The 21,317-nt window shown below is 42.5% G+C and overlaps 1 protein-coding gene across 1 annotated transcript in view; it reads right to left on the minus strand.

Moving 5' to 3' along the window:
- Window positions 1–1,357: 1,357 nt before the first annotated feature.
- F9 (coagulation factor IX) overlaps window positions 1,358–21,317 on the minus strand; it is a 32,389-nt gene continuing 12,429 nt past the window's right edge. Inside the window, exons 5-8 of the mRNA XM_072816113.1 lie at window positions 16,090–16,218; window positions 13,657–13,853; window positions 4,212–4,326; window positions 1,358–3,583 (exon numbers count right to left, since the gene is read on the minus strand). Of these exons, the coding sequence (XP_072672214.1) occupies window positions 3,036–3,583; window positions 4,212–4,326; window positions 13,657–13,853; window positions 16,090–16,218 (989 nt within the window). The 3' untranslated portion in view covers window positions 1,358–3,035. The remainder of the gene's footprint in view (window positions 3,584–4,211; window positions 4,327–13,656; window positions 13,854–16,089; window positions 16,219–21,317) is intronic.

The raw sequence follows: 21,317 nt of genomic DNA on the forward strand, positions 1-21,317 counted from the left end.
GCTGGTCTTTCAGGGTTTAGAAGAGTAGGGGAGAAAACCCTTTCTTTTTCTCTTGACAGAGCAAATTGGATGGGACTCTGTTCCTACCATCACAAAACAACTGATCTTCAGAAGAACCAAAACCAGTGCTACTTAAGCAGCAAGTTACAATGACTGCACTGCATTAACACGCTTTTCTTCCCTCAGCAAGAGCTCTATTTTCAACTGTCACTTCCAATATTGCAGCAGCGTGTTTCTGCCCATTTAGGTTAAGTAGCTACAGTGATTTTGAAAGCACTAATGATTCTTCCATGGCGCCTGCAAATGCCCTAGGTAGAGTCTAGCAAGGCCCTGGCTCTGAAGTCCCTGGCTCTCAGGTGGGCTGGAGGGTCTCACACGTGTAGTGGTGGCTCGTGGTGAATTGTTATTTCTGAGCTCATGGGAGAAAGGAGAAGTGTGGCTCGGATCTCTATGGGGCCAGGATCTTTTTTCTCTGCCACAGGGAAGACCAATCACAGGAGGTGTACAGCCACTCCCCATTGTTGCCTTTGTAAGGGGTGATCTCCATGGCAACCAGGCCACAATGGCTCACTTTTACCAACTATGGGAGTGCTGGGGCTGGAGACCTTTAGTCATTCATATTTGAAGTAACGGGTTTTCATGCATGAATCAGTATCCTCCTCAAACCTAAGGCTGACAATTGTCCTGTCTCCTCTTTCTCTCCTTTAGCTCACAATAGCAGAACTGATTTCTTTGTTTGTTCGGGAAACCTCAATCCCACTCATTATTGTTATTTATTATGGCCTCTCTTCATGATAATACAAGACTAATTCCTACTCCGGAATAAACACAGGTTCAGATTCAGCTAACGTCTGTTGAGCCTCTTCTGGGTAGTAATGTAGCACGCACAGACAATGCAATTTATATACATTATCTTAGTTAACTCACAAAATACATAAGTGTGGATTCAAATTTCACGAGCACATTGGCAGTTGGCACACAGTTATCAGTCCTTGAATATTTGCTGGGTGAAGGAATGAAAGATCATGAAATCACAGACTGTTCAGGTCAACCAGGCCCTTTGGAGAGCATCCTGTCAAACTCCTTCATTGTACAAACAGAGAAATTAGAGCCCCAAATGTGGAGTGATTTATCCGAGGCCGTATCCATGGCTATTTAAACTCAGTTCTGTCGTAGGTGGATCCAGACCACTGTCCTCTGCCGGGCACAGGACACAGTGCCTCATAGGAAGGCCAGGTGACAGCAGAGCATCAGAACTCTGATGTGTCGTGTTGCACTTGGACGTGTTATGCTCAGTGTCCTGCTGAACGTAATGTTTGCGATACTTCTCTGTGAGTGATTCAACGAGAAACAGTGAGAAATTTGAAAAGACATTTATTGGTACTTAATATTTGAAGGACTAAAGTAAATGCCTGGCTGGGGGTGAGGTGAAGGCAGCAGCTTGGTCAGGTCAAAGTGGTCCCAAACATGATTTTGTCAGTAGTCTCATATATAACAACATGTGGGATGACTGATTCACATCAGCCACATTCACAAAAAGCTACAGTATCAACCAGAACAACAGTTTATTAATTCATAAAGGGAGCCAGCCTAACACACTAAAGTACATGCAGAGGTTGGTCAGCAACTCTTTAGAAAATTCAATATGGAAGGCCTAATTATAATCAAAAGGTTGCCTAGAGAACCTGAAACCAGAAAAGGGGGAGTGAGATGGCTCACTGGAATGACTCATACCTTTTTTTTTTTTTTAAAGATTTTATTTATTTTTTTCATGAGAGACACACACACACACACACAGAGAAGCAGAGACATAAGCAGAGGGAGAAGCAGGCCCCCTGCAGGAAGCCTGATGCGGGACTCAATCCCAGGACGCTGGGATCATGCCCTGAGCCAAAGGCTCAACCACTGAGCCACCCAGACACCCCTGACTCATGCCTTTAAGCCACCAGTACATCCTTCTCCACTGTGGGGACATGCTAGTTTAAGAGACAGGGTGCTCATGTTCTTTGGTCTAGGGCAACTTCTTCCTTAGCTCCGGCCAGTACTGGAGACCCACCAATGAATTCTTCCTTGAAGACTCTACTAGTTCTACGTTGCACACTGGCTGTTCTCTTTTAGTTCACAGTTTTTTCACATGGGGGATGAGACGCAGGAGTTGATGTCACTCTTCTTAGTTACCTCTATCACAACACAATTACAAATGCTTATTGGACGTATTCTGATGGGTCGGTCATTCCTTCCACGATGCATGTATTTCAGTAACATGACTCTTTCAGACAAATTTTCCTGCAAGTGCTTCAGGCACCTGGCTTCATCCCTATGCTCCGAAAAGCAAGTCAAAGACCAAACTGAAAGCAAGTCTGGGTTTGATAGACATGTATAACTGTGGACAGTAGTAAAACAGCATGATGTGTCCCTTCCCTCCTTTAAACCTCTGTAGGAAAAAGAGAGAGAGAAAGAGAAAGAGAGACACTGATTTCAGGATTAGGAAACAGAAGAGATAAAGGAAGCAGGAATAAGCATACAGAAAAGGAAATAGTGTTTTCTGGTGAGTTGCAACCTGTCAGTTGCTCCTGTGTTCTTCCTTAACAAGTGAGGTGTTAGACTTGTTATGAACTAGATCAAATATCCTGGATGTAGATCTAACACATTTTGATGATTTCCATGGGAAAGGTAAGAAAGGTCTGGAACATGGAATGCTGCCAAGGAGGGAGAATCAGAGAGTTGCCCCAGTGGAGAAACTTAACACCTGACGGGCAGGAGGAATAACCTAACCTCACAATGGTGCCAAGGGCTAGACCTGTGGGAGTGGTCACAAGTTCCCATCACAGTACATTCCCGTAGTGATTACATTTTCTAATTCACTTAGTCTAGTAAAATAGGAATTCTAGATAGATTTCTCCCCAGAAAGAGAAAAAGCAGTATTCAGAGAATGTATATAGTCAAATCTAAAGAGATAAAAAAAGTGATTAGTTAGTAAAGGACCTTGTCCATTTTCTACCCTAAACGTGTCAACCTTGGAAATACATTATTCTTTAGGTGAGCTTCGTCTTTTCTTTAATCCAGTTGACATACCGGGACACCTTGGTATATATTCCATACTTCCCTTTCATCGCACACTCTTCACCCCAGCTAATAATCCCAGTTAAGAAACTTATGCCTTCTACTTCGGTGACATGGGGTCCCCCACTATCGCCCTGGCATGAATCTTTACCTCCCTCATGGAAGCCAGCACAGAACATGTTGTTATAAATGGTGAACTTCGTGGACCGAAGGCACGTGGCTCGGTCAACAAGTGGAACTTTAAGGTATTGAAGAATTGAAGCCGATCGCCCTTTGTTGAAGACTCTCCCCCAGCCACTCACATAGCCAGACCCAAATTTGAGGAAGATGTTCGAGTATTCCCTGTCAGCAATGCAAATAGGTGTTACATAGCTGTTCAGCGTTAAGGGCTCATCCAGTTCCAGAAGGGCGATGTCATGGTTGTACTTATTAATAGTTGCATTATAGCTGTGGTGAAGAATAGTGCGAATCACGTTTCGCTTCTGCTCTGTATGTTCCCTCTTCTCGGTGTTATGCTCACCTATGGAAAATAAATTTCTCTTCAGTCACAGGTAGACTTACACATAAACGTATTTGCCAAGGTTTTTGGTATCACTGAATTAACTGGCAGCCAAGTGTCCACAAGCGCAATCTTGGTAAAATGTAATGAGGGCCAATGCATACATTTCAGACCAAAAAACCATTTGGGACCATCATGGAGCTGGTTTGGTCTCCCATGCCGTTGCAAATCTTACATTGTTCAAGTGGTAATGAATCTACCTGTCATGAATTACCCTAGACATTCTTAATATCAAGTATTTTGACCACTTTTTTTGAGCACAGATCATATATTCATTTGGCCATTCATTCAAAGGTTGTGCCAGGCACTAGAGATACAAAGGTGAATGATAGGACATGGCTTTGGGGAAGGCTCAGTCTGGTGGGGAAATGCACACAGCATACATAATTGTACCCCCGTGAGATGAGTGTTGATATAGGCACACCAACAGAACTACAGGGGGCTTGGAGGATGGAAGAAGTTAGGTTCTGGAAATATGGCTCCTCTAGCATTAGCCCAACTTAGTAGACCTCAGGAAACTATGATGTGCCAATCATACAGAAGACCTAGTAAATACTGCAGATTCCTATCCTTTTTTTGGTTTATTTACCTGCAACTATGGTAATTTTAACATCAGGCTCAATACAGTGGGCTGCAGTTACCACCCATTTTTCATTGATGATGGAACCTCCGCAGAATGCATCAACTTTCCCATTCAAAAGGACCTGTGGAAACAAGATTATGAAACTTCTTACATAATGTGTTTGATCCTGAACAAAATAAATACAGGTGCTGTTGATAGGCAGGGGTGTGTGTGTGTGGGGGGGGGGGTGGGGGTGGGGATTGGACTCTAGGTGCTGGCAGACCGGAGTGTTTCTGGAAAGTGTCAGCTTTGCACATGAGTTAGTGTTTCTGGAGCGTGATCAAAAAAGCCATTTCTGTAACTATTTTGAGGAGGATGGGCAATGAGAGCCAGGGGGAGCTCTAGAGGAGGCAGATAGGAGGGAATGGCTTCTTTTGGTGATTTGGGGCCCTTGGATTCCTTTTCCAGGTGAGTCAGATTGTCTGAGGGCACACATTGTTTCATGGGAATATGGCAGGTAAATTCCGAAACACACTGACTTGACTCCTCTAGATCCAGAGTTATTATTGAGTCTTCTGTCCCTGCGTGGGGAAATATTGCCACAGGGTGAGTTGGAAGAGAAAAAGTATTGATTGTCCACTGAGGTCTTCTTAAAGCCCTTTTCAAACTATGAATTGAGACCACTGCCCCCCATAAGAGCCGTGCTGACGGGCCTCCGGGCAGTGAGGACCACTTAGCTGCTCGGGCAAAGTGGACAGAGGCGTCTGAGCCTGGGCATTCTTAAAGAAGAGGCCAATCCATTCTTTCATCTGTACATCTATTGTTTTTTTTAATATAAATTTATTTTTTATTGGTGTTCAATTTGCCAACATATAGAATAACACCCAGTGCTCATCCCATCAAATGCCCCCCTCAGTGCCCGTAACCCAGTCACCCCCATGTACATCTATTGTATGAGCAGAGTGGACAATGAATATTTTTTACCACCTATCTAGATCAGCTTGGAGATTTTCACTTCCAGTGTACCCGAGGCTCTGGGCTGCCTCTTCAGGAAGAAAGTTGAGAAGTATGGACACCAGAGGGCGCACTGAACATTTGGTAAACCCTACGCAGGAGCCGACTGGCTCTTAGGAACTCCTGCCCTTTGACTAAAGCACACCTAGTCTCAGACATAAATCCATTTCTAAACTAAGGAAAGAGAATGGTCAATGCCCTTAAGTGTGAATTTGAGAAGGTCCTAGGGGCATGTTCTAGTGAAGATTCTTTTTGTCCTGAATTCAATTTTTTAGAAAGATTTTATTTATTTGAGAACAAGAGACAGCGAGAGTGAGAGAGAGAGAGCGAGAGAGCGAGCACAAACAGGGGGTAGAGGGAGAAGCAGGTTTCCCATTGAGCAGGGAGCAAGATGTTGGGCTTGATCCCAGGACCCTGAGATCATGATCTGAGCTGAAGGCAGACACTTAACCAACTGAGCCACCCTTGTCCTGAATTCAATTTACTGAATGTCTGCTAAGTCCTAGACACTGAAGCATTGGCCTCCTACCAGGAGACCTCTGGGGTCGACTCACTGCAAGCCTCTGACCCCTTTTTCCACACTTTAGCTTTCTTTCTCATTCTAGTTGCTGCCTATTTCAAAAAGTCGTAAAAATGTAGGAAATCTCACATAATAATATAATAAACACCCATGTAGCCACCCTCCAGACTCAACAGTCTTCTTAATGGTTTTGGACATTTATTGATTGCTTACTATGCACTAATCATTATGCTAAGTGTTTTATGTACATTTAATAATGTGGGGTGATATTAATATATCCATTTACAGATGAGCAAACCGAAGTTTAGATAGGTACATGAACTCCCCTAAGGTCAGTGGTGAAGCTAGGATGCAAACCTTAGTCTGCCTGGCTTGAGAACCTATGCTCATAAGTGTGGTTGGTGGACCAATTAATTGCAATAGAATCATCTGGGATGCTTATAAAATCATTTGAGGGCACTCCTGCCCGAACTTAAATAGAATATTTGGTGGGTGTGACTAAAGGAAATGAAGAGCTCCAGAAAATCCTTATGCATAATTAAGTCTGAGAAATTATGGTTCAGAATTTCCAAGGCTTGGTGACTTTACATTTTAAAAGTGCTCAGTCCACACAAAGCTGGCTACATAATTTGTGGGGTTCAGTGCAAAATGAAAAGGCGAGACCCCTTGTTCAAAAGCTGGGAAGAAACATGCCATTGAAAATCCTTCAATACAATTTTTTTCCTTTCTTCTGTGGTCTCTTGCAATCTACCATGGGTGTTCTTTTAATTTAATTTTTTTTTAATTTAATTTTTTTAAGTAGGCTCCATGCCCAGTGTGGAGCCCAACATGGGGCTTGAACCCATGACCCTGAGATCAAGACTTGAGCTGAGATCAAGAGTCAGATGCTTAACTGACTGAGTTTTAAATTTTACTACTTAATGTCATGCTTCCTCAGGCATGGGGGATATTTGCTGGGAGAGTGCCCAGGAGCTGCACCCTGTGATTTGGCAGGCTGGCACAAAGGCCCTTGGCTGCCAGGTCCCCTCTCCCACCAGCCCCATGCCGCATGGAGGAAGGTAAGTCAGTCTTCCCTTCTCACTGGCCTGCTGCAGTAATTAATTGTGGAGGCATGATTCCCAAGGGATTACAACATCCATACCAGGATGTGCTCAGTACTTAAAACGGAGGTGGGCAAGAGGCTTGCCCCCACCATTCATTCTCCAAATGAACTGTGACAAACTTTTGGTCCTGAGATGTTCTGTGGCCATGTCCCCTCCCAAAATGGCATAGACTGTGTACACCCAACCTCAGCCCTCCCTGCACCTGTGATAGCTGTTGGGGACGAGGAGGGGAGTATGTTACGTGCCCTGGGTTGAGGGTGGCAGTAGTCACTGGGCAGGTATGGGGAGGAAGAGGCAGGCCCAGCCAGGGAACCGGGGGACAAGGGAGTAGGAAGTCAAGAATCCATCCCTAGGAGGTAGGGGAGAGGTTCCAAGCTTCCAGGGCATGGCTGCTCCATTGTCTCATCAGACTTGAGTTCCAAAACACAAAGCATTAAACTCCAAATTTGGGACCCTTCCAAAAACAAGGCCTCATGCAGGTGCGCTGGTTACAAGCTCATGAAGCTGGCCCTGACCCCAAGTGATTTTTAATCACTCAGTAAGTTTGGGTAGCGCTGTCCTATATGGGTCCTGATGGTCACATCTGAAAGCATCCATTCGGGTAACTGGAGTTACAAACTCACATGCATGAGAGAACGGTGCTTTTCTTCTGTATTAGAGGTGCCTGGACATCTCTCAGCTTAATGGGTTGGTTAGGCCAGACTGAATGATATCCATAGCCCCTGGGCACAGAGACTATGATGTAGCTAGTCTGACTCCTGCCAAAGACTTGCTGCCTGGAGCTTCTACTCCTTTCTGGTGGATGGCTGAGAAATATGATTGTGTTCTTTTAAGCCTGAGAGCATTCCCCCCTCCGCCCCCCGCCAATCCCTGATTGGTATTAGAAATTTTAGCAAACATCTTTGCCAAGAAAAAGCCCTAACATATATTTGCATTTAAAGATATTACAAATGACTAGATTTTGGAATGTTTGCTTGGCTACCACAGGATCACAGCTATCTAAATATGAGCTATTTGGGGATGAGCTGTTAGCTTGGCCGAGGACAAGCTCTTGTAAGACATCACTTTGGAAAATGAAGGGAAAAATGGGAAAGCATATGTTCTGAGCAAGGCATCCAAGTTCTGATCTGTCAACCCTTTTCATGTTTGTCTATCCTAATAGGAGCCTGCTTTCTCTCTTTCAGACACATACACAGATGCACAGCAAACACCCACATCCATCTACAAAATACACATTCACATAGCTCTTCTGATGGTGCTCATTGATAATGCCAGCCCAGAGTAGTAGCTGTTGCCCTGTTGGTTCTCTTCCTAACCTTTAACTTGAATTTGGCCTTCCCCTGTGATTTCAATAAACTCTTTTCTCTCTACGTAGTCACCTCCAATTTTACAGTAAAAAAAAAACAACAATTTTTTTCCTGTTTGCATACTAGTTCTCTCTCATATAAAAAGCAAAACTGGGCAGCCCCGGTTGGCTCAACGGTTTAGCGCCGCCTTCAGCCCAGGGCGTGATCCTGGAGACCTGGGATTGAGTCCCACATCGGGCTCCCTGCATATGGTCTGCTTCTCCCTCTGCCTGTGTCTCTGCCCCTCTCTCTCTGTGTTTCTCATGAATAAATAAATGAAATCTTAAAAAAAGAAAATTAAAAAAAAAGCAAAACTGTTTCTGCATGATATACAGGTTGTTATGCCCACAGGTGTGATTCACCCAGCCATTGGCCCGATTTCATTTTTCTGGGCACAGAAGAGATGCTCATCTTCTTTCTTTCTTTCTTTCTTTCTTTCTTTCTTTCTTTCTTTCTTTCTTTCTTTTCTTTCTTTTTTTTTCCATTTTCGATTTTTAATGGTTAACTAGACTATTCATTAAAGAGATTTCATCAAACCATCCTAGAGAATAATAATCTAAATGTTCTGTCCAAAATAGCTGTGTGGGGCCAAGTGAGAGTACATATGTCATGTTTTTATTTCTCTTAATTGAAACTTCATCATTTGAGGGTTACTTTTTCCAAGTAAGGACATGTCTACAGTCTTAGGCCCTTCATATAAAATCTTTCTCCCAATCCTTCCCCCTTTACAGAAAAAAAAAAGAAAGAAAGAAAAAGTTCTGATTCATACATATGGTAACTGCCTGCTGTTTGCCATAGGGGTGTGTCCTAATCAATGGAAAGGATTGGGTGTGTTGGGGTAGCTGTACAGGTCAAAAGCTCGGGTATGTTTACTGATAGCTTCAGACCAAAGCTGAGAAAAGCTGAGACTGGGGAAGATGTTGAGATGTTTTAAAGATGTTTAGGATTATATGGTCTCATTCATTTGGGGAATATAAAAAATAGTGAAAGGGAATAAAGGGGAAAGGAGAAAAAATGAGTGGGAAATATCAGAAAGGGAGACAGAACATGAGAGACTCCTAACTCTGGGAAACAAACTAGGGGTGGTGGAAGGGGAGGTGGGTGGGGGAATGGGGTGACTGGGTGACGGGCACTGAGGGGGGCACTTGACGGGATGAGCACTGGGTGTTACTATATGTTGGCAAATTGAACACCAATAAAAAATAAATTTATAAAATAAAAAAAATAAAGATTGTTTAGGCCAAGAACAGAATTAGGAATACACAGACTACTTCTTCTGACAATTTTCTGGTTAAAACAGTTGAATATTGGCAATTGTATGTGATACAACCTAATACACAGGTTAAGGAAAGCTTCACCACTTGGCTTCCATTGCATTCCATTTTTTCAATCTGTTAGAATGATCTCCAAATTATTAAATGCAGAATAACTATGGCTAATACACAGCTGAAGCCCATGGTAAAATAGAAAATAGAAAGACCAGAAAATACTTCACATTCAAGGCCAGACAGATCCAACCCCAAAACAGAAGAGGTGGGAGACCTCTTGGGGCAAGTTTCTGCGTGCTCAGAATTGTGGGCTGACAGGGTCAAGGGCAAAGGCCCAAAACCAAATTAAAGCTTTAGAAAGTCCAGGACGGGGGTGTTGCTTTCTCAAATCTCTCTTTCAGACTGTTGATGAAGGTGATCTGGTAGTACAGGTGTTTTGATTTTGCTTTTATTTCTAAGGTTCAAAGGTTTTCATGGCTTCCCTACGTAATTGTATGAAATTGGAGTCCGGCTTTAGTATTGCACTCTAAGGAGGTGGTCACTCTAGGAAATATCCTGTGTCCTTATGTAGTGCACTTTGCCCTGGGGCTTCCTTTCCAGGATCCTCAAATGTCCGTGCAGAGTCCCTGCGCCCTCTTCCTTGCACTCTCCAGGGGCTCTGAGCCCTCCGCCCTCATCTGGCCTCCTGGCCTCCACCAGGCCTCCACTACTGCAGGGAGGTTAGAGGTCAGGTGAGTCCACCTGCGTGCCTGCAGCCTTAGGGATCCAGGCGTGGGGGCGTGGCCAAGGGGTTATGGGACACGTCAGGGCCTGGCCTGACCTGGGAGTGGGGGGGAGATGGGAAGATGGGGGGGTAGGCCCAGTGCGGCTTCACCTCCAGCCCGCAAGCTGAAAGTCCTCGAATATAAGGTAAGGCTTGAACGTGGCCATGGCCACCCTCGAGCTCGGGGAAGGCGAACCTCACTCCTTAGGGTCTCAAACCTGGGTGGGGGGGCGGTGGTCCTCTGGCCTGCTCTAATCTCCTACCAGACGAACCAAGGCCGTGGACGCTCTCCCCACGGGTTTATCAGGCCCGTGCTGTCCCCAGCTCTTCAAGTTAACAGTTCACCAAACATTTGTTCAAAGTTTCCTCCCAAAGCTGCCCAGCCCCCCACAGTCACTGTGGCTTTGTTATCCGGAGCCAGGATCTGCCTGCCTGCAACTTTGACCCATAAGCCCTCAAAGCAAAAGTCGCCTTGTCCCTTCCCCTGTGGCCCCTTGGCTCTCGCAAACAGCTGACTTAGACCTTTTCCTTAGCGCCCTAAACCTTTCCAGCTTGATGCCATTCATTACTCCTGATGAAAGTGACCTCCCTTTGTCCTTCCCGCGATTTGTTCATGCAGGTGGTTGCTTTATCTCCTGCCCCCCACCCTTATGGGAAGCATGGAAATTTGGAATCCTATCTGGGTAATATTCCTAAGCTGTTCCATATTTCCGAGCCATAAATTACTGTTTGGCCATGGAAACCCCAGCTGTTGCTTGCTTTCTCTTGATGCTTTGCCTGCAATCAAATCCAGTATAAATCAAGTCAAGTATCAAACCTTGCGGATAAGCCGGGATGTGGAGCTGGCTCATCCACAAATGACAGATTCTGGCTTGTTTCATTTCCTGTTTCATCTTTGAAAGTGACTTTTGTACACTCAGTTTATCTCCTGGTTTTGAAAATCAGGAACCTTTTGTGAGAAAGTGGGTAGAGGTGGGTGTGGAGAGACAGCTCTTGGGCGGGAAGGAAACAGTGCAGAAGTATGACAGGGTCTTCCTCAAGTACACTAGAAAGTAGTTCAGCTCTTCACCTTTGGAAAAGACTAAAACTTAGTGCTTTGTGCCTACTTTATGTGGATGAAATAGGGAGTGAACATGTGCATGAGTGGTCTTGAACATTCTAGATGATCTTAACTAGGCTTGATGGGAAAGAGTCAATAGGTATACTAACTGTATAAGTGTGCAATGAGGGGGACATGAAAGGATTTGGAATGATGTGTATCATTTTTATCCTCTTCCTTACTGCTGCAACTGCAACCATCATCTAATGGTCTCTTCTGCTTAAAATAAAAAAAAAAAGCTTGCTAGAGTAACTGAAATTCCTATTAGGAAAGACTTGTGTTGTTAAAATATTGGCAAGCATCTGGCTTAACGGGGGTGGGTGGAGAATGGAAAGATTATGTGACTCAATTGAGACTTTATTACCCTCATCGCCTTTTAGCTCTTATTGAAGTATTTTTGCCAATTTCGTTTCTGGGTTGACAAGGGGACAATGCTAAGCCCGCAATGTGTGCATCCTGGGATATATATATTTTTTTAATCCTGGGGCTTTTTTTTTTTTAAAGAGGAGTCATCTTTTAGCTAATAAAACACCCCTGGGTTAGTGGATCCTCCACTCTGGGGACTACTTTATGTCCCACAGTCACAAGGAAGATAATTATTAAAAAGTAGGATCTTTTCCAACCACCTATCCATGGAAGTTGGATACATAATGAATGAGAGTGCACAAGAACACAAATAGTAAAATTTGATAGAATTAGATACATGGATGTTAAATAGAATGAAAGCATAATTAGAGTGGCTGTATCCAGCAGCAATTGTTCAAGGAAAGGTCAGTGGAGAAGGTCAGTCTTATGAAGAGTCATGAGAGAGAATAAAGATGTGGATGAAGGAAGCAGCGCTGGTAGGATGCCTAAATAGAAGAGAGAGGAGGTATAAAGAAACACACAGTGTATTTTATTGGCTGTAAGATCAAGTCCGACAAATATTCCTAAAAGCAGAGCTAAGGTAAGAGAATGGAAAGGAAAGTCTTGGTTGTGATGGTCTATCTCCCTTCAGTACCGTTCTCTACCGTGTCTGTGCCAAGCCCTACCCCAGGTACATGTTCAGTATCTTATCCATTATATTGGAAAATGTCAGGCATTCTCAAGAATCCTGAGTAGATACATAGTGTCAGAGAATTCCAGTGGTGTTAAACCTGGGACATTTACCTGATCCTGCCTTAAATCGTTACTGGTTGGATGATTAAAAAATCTTCGAAGCTACTGGTTCCTGGTGGCAAAAGTTCAGACCTCAGTAGAGAAAATATTTTGGAGTGAAGCATCTTGAAATAGTCACAAAATATATGATTGTGGCTACTAGGGAGTTTTTAGTTAGACTAAACTATTATAAGCACTGTCCAATAGAACTTTCTGCAATGAGGGAAATGTTCCGTATCTGTGCTGTCTAGTACCATAGCCACCAGCCATATGTGGCTTTTGTGCACTTGAAATGTGGCAGGTGTGACTGAGATACATTTTTAATTTTACTTAAGGGTAGTTATTTAGATCTAAATAGCTACATGTGGTTGGTAGTTACGTTATTGGATGGCACCACTTTATATAAGGACCAGCCTGGCTCCTTGCCTCTGGGCCCCACTTCTCTCAGGTGGAATCACTTAAACGTTAGCTGTAGGTCAATTACAAATTTTGCTACAGATCTAGCTCTTGGTTGTTGCCTCAGACATGTGCACAGTTGATTCTCATGTGGGTTGTTTGCAGATCACACCTGGAGAAATGTGGGACTAGGTACCATGAGTTTATGGTTTGGTTCCTTTGGTTTCAAATTGTAGTGTGCATCACCGGAAGGGCTTGTTAACTAGCACACGAGTTGCCATCCCCCCAGAGATTGGGCTTCTGTAGATCTGGGGTATGGCAGGAAAATTTGCATTGCTAACAAGTTTTCAGGTGATTCTGATGCTAGCACACTTTGAGCCTTGGGTCAAGCCCCTATTTCAGACCCTAGTTCCAGTAACCCAGTTCTTGTTTTACTCCTATGTGAGTCCTTTTAAAAATCCCTTCAAAATAATCCAGTTTCTCTGGACCTGGAGATTTTCTCTCACCAGTTCTCCCACAAGCTGAAGTAGTACCCTGAACCCCAGTATCTGTGACCTCACTTCTAGACTTCCCAATTGCATGTCTGGAATCCTGCTATGCTTTTCTTGGTGTCAGACTCTCCTTGACCCTGTCTGGTAGCTGTCCCCAGACTTCTGGTTCACTCGCTCTCCACCACTGAGGGCTTCTTCATATTGCCTAGTGCTCAAACTTGCCTAAACACTTCCCTCGCCCCAATAGGTCTGTCTGGTGCCCTAGACTCAGCCCCCACCTGGCCTGTCCCTTGCCCTCTGGGCTCCAGTTTTGACACACCATTAATATAGAGTACCTGCCAAGGGAATTGACCTGGTTTGGCATCTTTTCCACCAACAACTCGAGTGAAGTCGTTAAGCGGTTGGGTGACGTTATCCAAAATTTTTTCCACTTCAGTTGAATTTTCATAGTCCATATTGGAAAAAAGAGTTTCAGCACGGGTGCGTGTCATAGAAATGTGAGGGACAGAAACTCTTCCACATGGAAATGGCACTAGAAAGATGGGGAAAAAATTTAGTATTCTGATATTTTTCATTGGCAAGCGGAACGTGTATTACAGAAATCGAGAATGAGGCCTATCCTTGTCACTTCTGAGAAGCAGGCCCATCAATATTTTTAAAATCTAATCAATGAATATAGTCTCAAACTAAAAGGTTAATTGCATTATTTTCATGGAAAGTTTTCAAACCCTTCATGAAAAGAACATTTGGCTCAGGAATCCATCATCTTCACGGAAATAGAATAGGTGTTCCAGAATCAAATTTTGTAAGAGTTTTATAAAGTCTAATGACTTTGTTTTGTTTCTTTACTAAAAAGTCTTACTCCCAAGTACTGTCCTTAAATGGTATTCTGATGACTGTTGCCCTGTAACTTTAACTTTAGAACTAGGTAAATGGGACTTCTGTGGTTCATTGTGAGCCAGGCTTTCTTTTGTAGACTAGAATGCTTTCTAGACTCCAAGGTGGGTTTAGGGATATGCTGGGAAGAAATCATGATTTAATTATTTCATTTGGTTAAGTATTAACTGAATAAATTGTTGAGGTGCCTAGCTGGCTCAGTTGGAAGAGCATGTGGCTCTTGATATGGGGGTCATGAGTTTGAGCCCCACTTTGAGTGTAGGGATTACTAAACTTAAAAAAAAACCCTTTAACCAAAGAAATTACTAATATGATTATCACAGCCACATCCACATGGGAACTGGCCACCTTTTTTAACCTTGGGTCAGTTTATTTCCTAAAGACAAGAAATTGTCTACTGATACATTGGGGACAACCAGAATGGAAATTTGTAGTCAAGCAAAGTCACCTCACATTTCATTTTCATTTCTCACTTTCCTTCTAGTCACATTCCTTATAACAGACATTTCTATAGCAACCAGCTGCAGCAAAGTATCATGAAGACAGCATGTGGTTGGAAAACAGGAAATTAGTTCAAAATACTTATGTATAAATATACATCATCAACAATGGCTGGAGAAAAGGGACCATTACTATTGAAAGGCAAGAAAGTTTATTTTAGGTTTGGCCTACTTACTCTGCTAAAGATAAAGCTATATTCAAATATAACACTTAATAGTTGGAGGTGGTTCTCAGTTCTTTTTTTTTTCCTATCTAACATAGAAGGGCTCATAAGGGTTTAGCTACTATGCCATCTGTCTACACTGGAAGTTAGATTTTGAAGGTTAAAACATATAGATCTTTTTCTCCGGAGCTGGGCAAGCTGTGAAGCAGTGTATGTGAAGAACTAGGCAGAAGGATGGGTGGCTAGGTCCCTGAAGCATTAGAGTCTCTTCATTTTAGTTGAAATAGCATGTACACTCTTGGCTTCTGTCCTTTCTTTAATTTCCTCTGCCGGGTGCTTTGGTGAGATAGGTATCGAACCCAGTTACAGAGGAATGGTGCATGATTTAATGTACCAATTTAATATCAGGCTTTGAAAATGCAAAAGAAATTATATCTAGTTTGCTTCAAAAGGGCCCCTCATTTATCAAATATAATTGATCCTGCGGAGACTACTTTAAAAAAATTTTTTTAATCAAAGTTTCTATTGCTTCATTTCAGAGAAGAGCAATAGGAGCGTGGAGTGGAGATGTTCTGAATATACTAGTCAGCTGTCAACACGGTAGCCTGGTTGACATGACTGGGAAACATTGTTTTGTCCACTGCTGTATGGACTGTGTTGGTCAGCCTGGCACAACTTGAAACAGATGATTGTCAGAACTGTTCTGATGCCAAGTGTGTAAACTCAGCCCGAGACCCAAGGATAGGAAATAACTTTGTCAGGGTAAGCCAGTCACACCCTGACACAATCATGCTTAACATTTGCCATTCCTTGTACTAGAAGCCTATCAGTCAATCATTTATGTGTCTTTTATGGTCTGCGACTACTATAGTAATTTGACTTGATGAATTACAAATATACAGAGGTCTCATAAATTGATTGCTTCATGGTCTAAAAGAAAAAAAAAGGACACGGAAAAGAATTCAGACTGAGAACAATTACAGAACTTCTATTTAAAATGATGATGATAAATAAATAAATAAATAAATAAATAAATAAAATGATGATGCAATTTGAAAAATTGTCCAATTCAAGCTACTAATCTGTTCTATGATTTTAAAAGGAAGTAGAAACAAACAGGGTTTATGAAAGTATGTGAACTAGTTAAAATACTGAAGGTTCAAATATAGGTTTGGAGAGTGTTAAAAAAACTTTATTAGATTCTGACCTGCTGGTTCACAGGACCTTTGGTCTTCCGCAAGTTGGTATCCCGTAGTACAGGAACAAACCACCTTGTTATCGGGGCCCAATTTACAAAACTGCTTGCATCTGCCATTCTTAATGTTGCATGTTACATCTGAAAGAAAGCAAAATCAACAGTAACAGCATCATTTCACATGCATTTCTCAAGAGTACATGAAACCAGTGACTCATGTATAGGTCAAGTGTAAGCAGGGGGCATTCATGGAAAGAGGCTTGGGAGCCTTGAGCTGAGAGTAGAAAGAAAGATAAAATTCTTGGGGGGATCCCTGGATGGCTCAGTGGTTTAGTGCCTGCCTTCAGCCCAGGGCGTGATCCTGGAGACCCGGGATCGAGTCCCACGTCGGGCTCCCTGCATGGAGCCTGCTCCTCCCTCTGCCTGTGTCTCTGCCTCTCTCTCTCTCTCTCTGTCTCTCATGAATAAATAAATAAAATCTTAAAAAAATCTTAATAAGGTATAAAAATGGCAGTAATATGTTTGGTTTGGCATAAACTGAAGGTTTGGGTCTTCTACTTTCACTAAATCTTAGACTGCAATTTTAAGACACTGTTTATGAGAGGATAGGATATATTCAGAGAAGTCCCCAAAGCTTCAGGGTGAATTTTTACAAAGTGTGTGCACCTGTTTAAACACTAAACGGATCAATGCATAGGTCATTATCCACATCCCAGAAGCTCCCCCAATGCCCCCTCCACCACTACACACTAGCCCTCTGTTCCAAACTTGCCATCCATTACCAAATCCTGAGAGTGAATTTGCCTGTCGTTGAACTTTATATAAATAGCAGCTCACACTCCTCTGTGTCTTTCATTTAACCCTTTGTGAGATTCATCCGTGTTATTTGTAAACAACAGTGGTTCATTTGCATGCTGTGTAGTGTTCCATTGTGCGACTATTACTGTCTGTATGCATTTTACTGCTGATGAATAGTTGAGTTTCCAGTTTTTGGCTCTTAGATATAATGCTCTAATGAACATTCTTAATACGTATCTTTTGGTAGCATATGCATGAATACTGGGTATGTGCTTATGAGTGCAATTATGGATCATATGTTCAGGTTTAGTAGATATTGCCAAGCAGTTTTCTGAAATAATTGTACATATTTAAATTCCCACCATCAGTGTGTGAGAGTTCCAGTTCTTGGACATATGTATTGCAGGTTTCTTCTCCCACTCTGACTTGCCTTTTTGTCCTAAAATAGTATATTTTGCTGAATAGAAGTTCATAGCTTTTTTTTTTTTTTTAAGATTCATTTTAGAGAGAGTGAGCAAGTGGCGGGAGGGTGTGCAGAGGGACAGGGAGAGAAAGAATCTCAAGCAGACTCCCTGCTGAGTGTGGAGCCTGATGCATGTTTTGATCTCATGACCCTGAGATCATGACCTGAACTGAAATCAAGAGTCGGACGCTTAATGAATTGAGCCACTCAGGTGCCCCACCAAAATTCATAATTTTAATATAATCCAGTTTATCTAAACACACTTGAAGCTGGCTGATATGGGTATATATCCACACAAGAGAATGAAATCAGGTCCTTTAAGGTGGCTAAATGCCAAAGACATTATGTGTGGGCAATGATGAGCATTAGTGGCTCACATTTTCTGTACTTTCCTATATAATCTCCCTTATTAATATGAAGTGTTGTTCTTTGTCTCTTGTAATGCTTTTTGTCTTGGATTCTATTTTGTCTGATATTAAGATTGCTTCACCAGTTTCTTTTTGTTACCTTTTACCTGAAAATTTTTTTATATCCCTTAATTTTAGCCTCCTGGTGTAATTTTATTTTAGGTATCTCTTTTGTGAACAGCATACAATTTGATTTTTTGAAAAAGATTTTATTTATTTATTCATTCATGAGAGACACAGAGAGAGGCAGAGGCAGAGGGAGAAGCAGGCTCCACGCAGGGAGCCCGATGCAGGACTCAATCCTGGAACTCCAGGATCACACCCTGAGCCAAAGGCAGACACTTAACCACTGAGCCACCCAGGTATCCCTACAATTCGATTTTTAACTCCAGACTGAAAATTGCCATTAATCTCAATTTACATTAATTCTGATTTCTGATATATTTGGCTTATTCCTGCCATCTTATTTTGTATTTTTTTGATTACTGTGCTTTCCCTTTGCTTCTCCTATGCAGTCTCAATAACAGGAAGTAGCATGGTTCAGGGCTGGCCAGCTGAGACCTGTTGAGTTAAGAGAAATAGGCTCTGCCCTTGGACCTATTTCTGTCTCTAGAGCAGCACAGGAACACTATGAATAGGAGATACCTTACCCCTTACCTACCTGTTCAACAACAGAAATGCTCACTTGTTGGTATAATGAGAACATGGAAAGTTTGAAAATGAGTGACTATTAGACACCTCCTACGTGCCACCTTAGTTTCTCTCAGCCTCATGGAGTGTCTGTGCCAGCACTGTGGCCATCAGCTCTGCATCGACTTCTCCTGACCTCATACAGGTGTAACCTTAGATTGCCTTGGCTCCTATCTGCACTATGAGCCCCACTCACTATGTGGCACTTCCCTGTTGATGCTGAGGCATGGGATGCCGTATCACCCCTCCGGATGCCCCAGTGAGTACAACCTGGAGATGTGGGGGGAGTTAACAGCCCCTTGGCTAAACTTTCAACCACTGGGAGACAGATGCTGATGGACAAATTCTTTCACCCTTCTCCCCTTGCAGATGGACAGTCCGAGGCCAATTCCTATGGCTCCTTGGAAAACAGTCCCAGGAGACCTAGCAATCAGTTGCAGATGAGGAGAGAGGACTCTTTCTATGAGTTCTCCTTTCTGCTCTCACTCTCTTGTCCCTTACTCTTGCTCCCTAGGTTTACGCACCCTACTAAATGAGCTCGAGTCACAGACTCGTGTGTGTGTGTGTGTGTGTGTGTAGGGGGGAGGGGATCCAGGCTAACCGTGTGACTATATGGTTTTGGAGTATATTATAGATTCTTGAGTGTCAGATCTAAATTTTCTAATTCTATTTTATATAGGCTAGCATAGGTTAATGTAATAATTTGCTCATGTTCCTTACTGACACTTTAGGAATTGAGGGGAGGCAAATCAACTTTTGCCAGGTAGGCAAAGGAACCAGCCTGAGCTTTAACCTTTGCTTCCAGTAATCCTCTAAGTGCATGAGCCAAAAAGATGGCACTTGGTCCTTCGTATTTATTTTTTAAAAGACCTTTCTCCTTACTCATGGTGATAACATCCCTGGCTCTTTTCATGTTATTGGTTATCATTTTGTTGTTACAAAGCAATACTGAAGTGTTCAGCCAAATCAAATACCACCTGTAGAGAGTGTTCAGTCAATATGAGATTGTGGTAAGTTAACAGAGGTAGGTGGTAGGTACAGCTTGGTTTGGTTCAGGGCATGCACAATGGGAATGAATAAACTCAGTGTGGCTTTCCCAATTCTGATTCTGTGTCTTTGGCTAAAGGAACTAGACCTGTCCACCATTTTCCTCATTTGTCACTTTTCTTTATGGCTTGGGTTGTGTGTGCAGTGGGAAATACTGCTGTCCAAATTGGCAGTCTTTTTCTCTCAGATAAAGGACTCAGGATTCTGGAAATAAAATAATAGCACAGGGAATTCCAGTGGAGAGGTCCTTAGTCTAGGATCTAAGGAACAGTCACTATGGGACTCATGCTTTATTGAGCAGTTAGATGTCAGGCACTGTGTTGGGTATGGGTTCTCCTTGGTCCTGGGGCCAGTCTCTGTGCCTAGAATATCTGTTGAGCCTCTCAAAGCATCTGTTCTTTTCCCTTTATGTTAGCCCAGACACTTTTTTGTAATTCCACTCATGCCTACTACCAAAGTTATCCTGTTCTGTTTATTTTACTTTGCCTTCTTCATCTTCCCTCCTGTATTCAGTGATGTGAAAACCAAAGCTTGGACAAGAGATGTTCTATTTAACAAGCTTACCATAGAATATGCTGGTATTCAGCTAAACTCAAGATATTTTCTTTTCTCCAGTCCACAGAAATATTCAGTCAATAGGAGTGTGGTGTTTACGGAGTGTTACCAAAGCGGAAAAAGTGCTTATGTACTTGTGATTTTTTTTCCCTCTCTATCCTATTTTACTGTGGGTAGATGCCTCTTGTACTCTTTAGAGGTGACAGAATGACCCAAGTCCTTACAGATCTTGTTATGTCTGGAAAGGCCTCAGATGTGATGTGTAAATGGGGACATACAGTGGTCATTATTCTAACCAAAGGGACACAATAGCCAATTAGTTGTTATTCTTTTAACTAGAAAGCATGCCCTGAATGTTTGTACCTCTTTCTCCTGGAGAAGAGCCTGATGAGCAAGGGCAAAGGAAAATAACAAGATCTTAACACTGGAAATCTCCCTGTTTTTTCCCCCAAGACAAAGGTGAGGCAAGAAGCTTGGGGCTTCAGTGTTCTATGAACTGCTATCTAGTAGCCTTTGAGGTCAATCTGTAGATCAATTTGAAGCAACAGCTTAAGTGGGAGTTTGTATATGCTTTTGCTTTCCTCTAGTGTCTGAGATAAAAAGAATTTTGAGAGCATTCCCGCTTTGTCTCTGACTTGCACCAAGGGGATGTTTCTAGACTTTGATCTGGGAGGCTGGGGGAGATGAATGTTTCCTAGAGGCCAGATGTGATGGTAGATGCAGTTCAACTGCAGAGCCCCTTACCAAACCAAAATGTGGGGAATCTGAGGCCTGAGGTGGTGGCAGCTGTAGACTTACCACTTCTGCTGTGTGGCCCATAGCTTCACGTGAGTAGCAAAACCTCTGTGTTTGTATTTACCTTCCTCAGGGTAATTCTCCTTCATTAAAGTGTCTTTATTTTAAACTAAAGACATTTAGGAATATTTAATGCTAAACACTATTTTTTTAATTGCTCCTAATTTTATTTTATTTTTTTAAAGTAAGCCCTATGCCCAAAAGGGGGCTTGAACTCACAACCCCAAGATCCAGAGTTGTATACTCTGCTGACTGAGCCGAGCAGGCTCACTAAATGTTATTTTCAATTCTACAATGTGGCCTACGTTTTTAACTGAGATTAATTGAGTTATTCATTCCCTCAGCTCCAATGGTTATATTAGTTAAGCTGATAATGAGTAACTACTCCAAAGATTTCTGTAGGTTTCCATAATAGCAGGATCAGATTTATCTACGTAAGTCTAAATTTGAAATTAGAACCTTTCAGATGAAAGTAGCACTGCAGA

The sequence above is a fragment of the Canis lupus genome, chromosome X (genome assembly GCF_048164855.1).
Source record: "Canis lupus baileyi chromosome X, mCanLup2.hap1, whole genome shotgun sequence".
Lineage (NCBI taxonomy): Eukaryota > Metazoa > Chordata > Mammalia > Carnivora > Canidae > Canis > Canis lupus.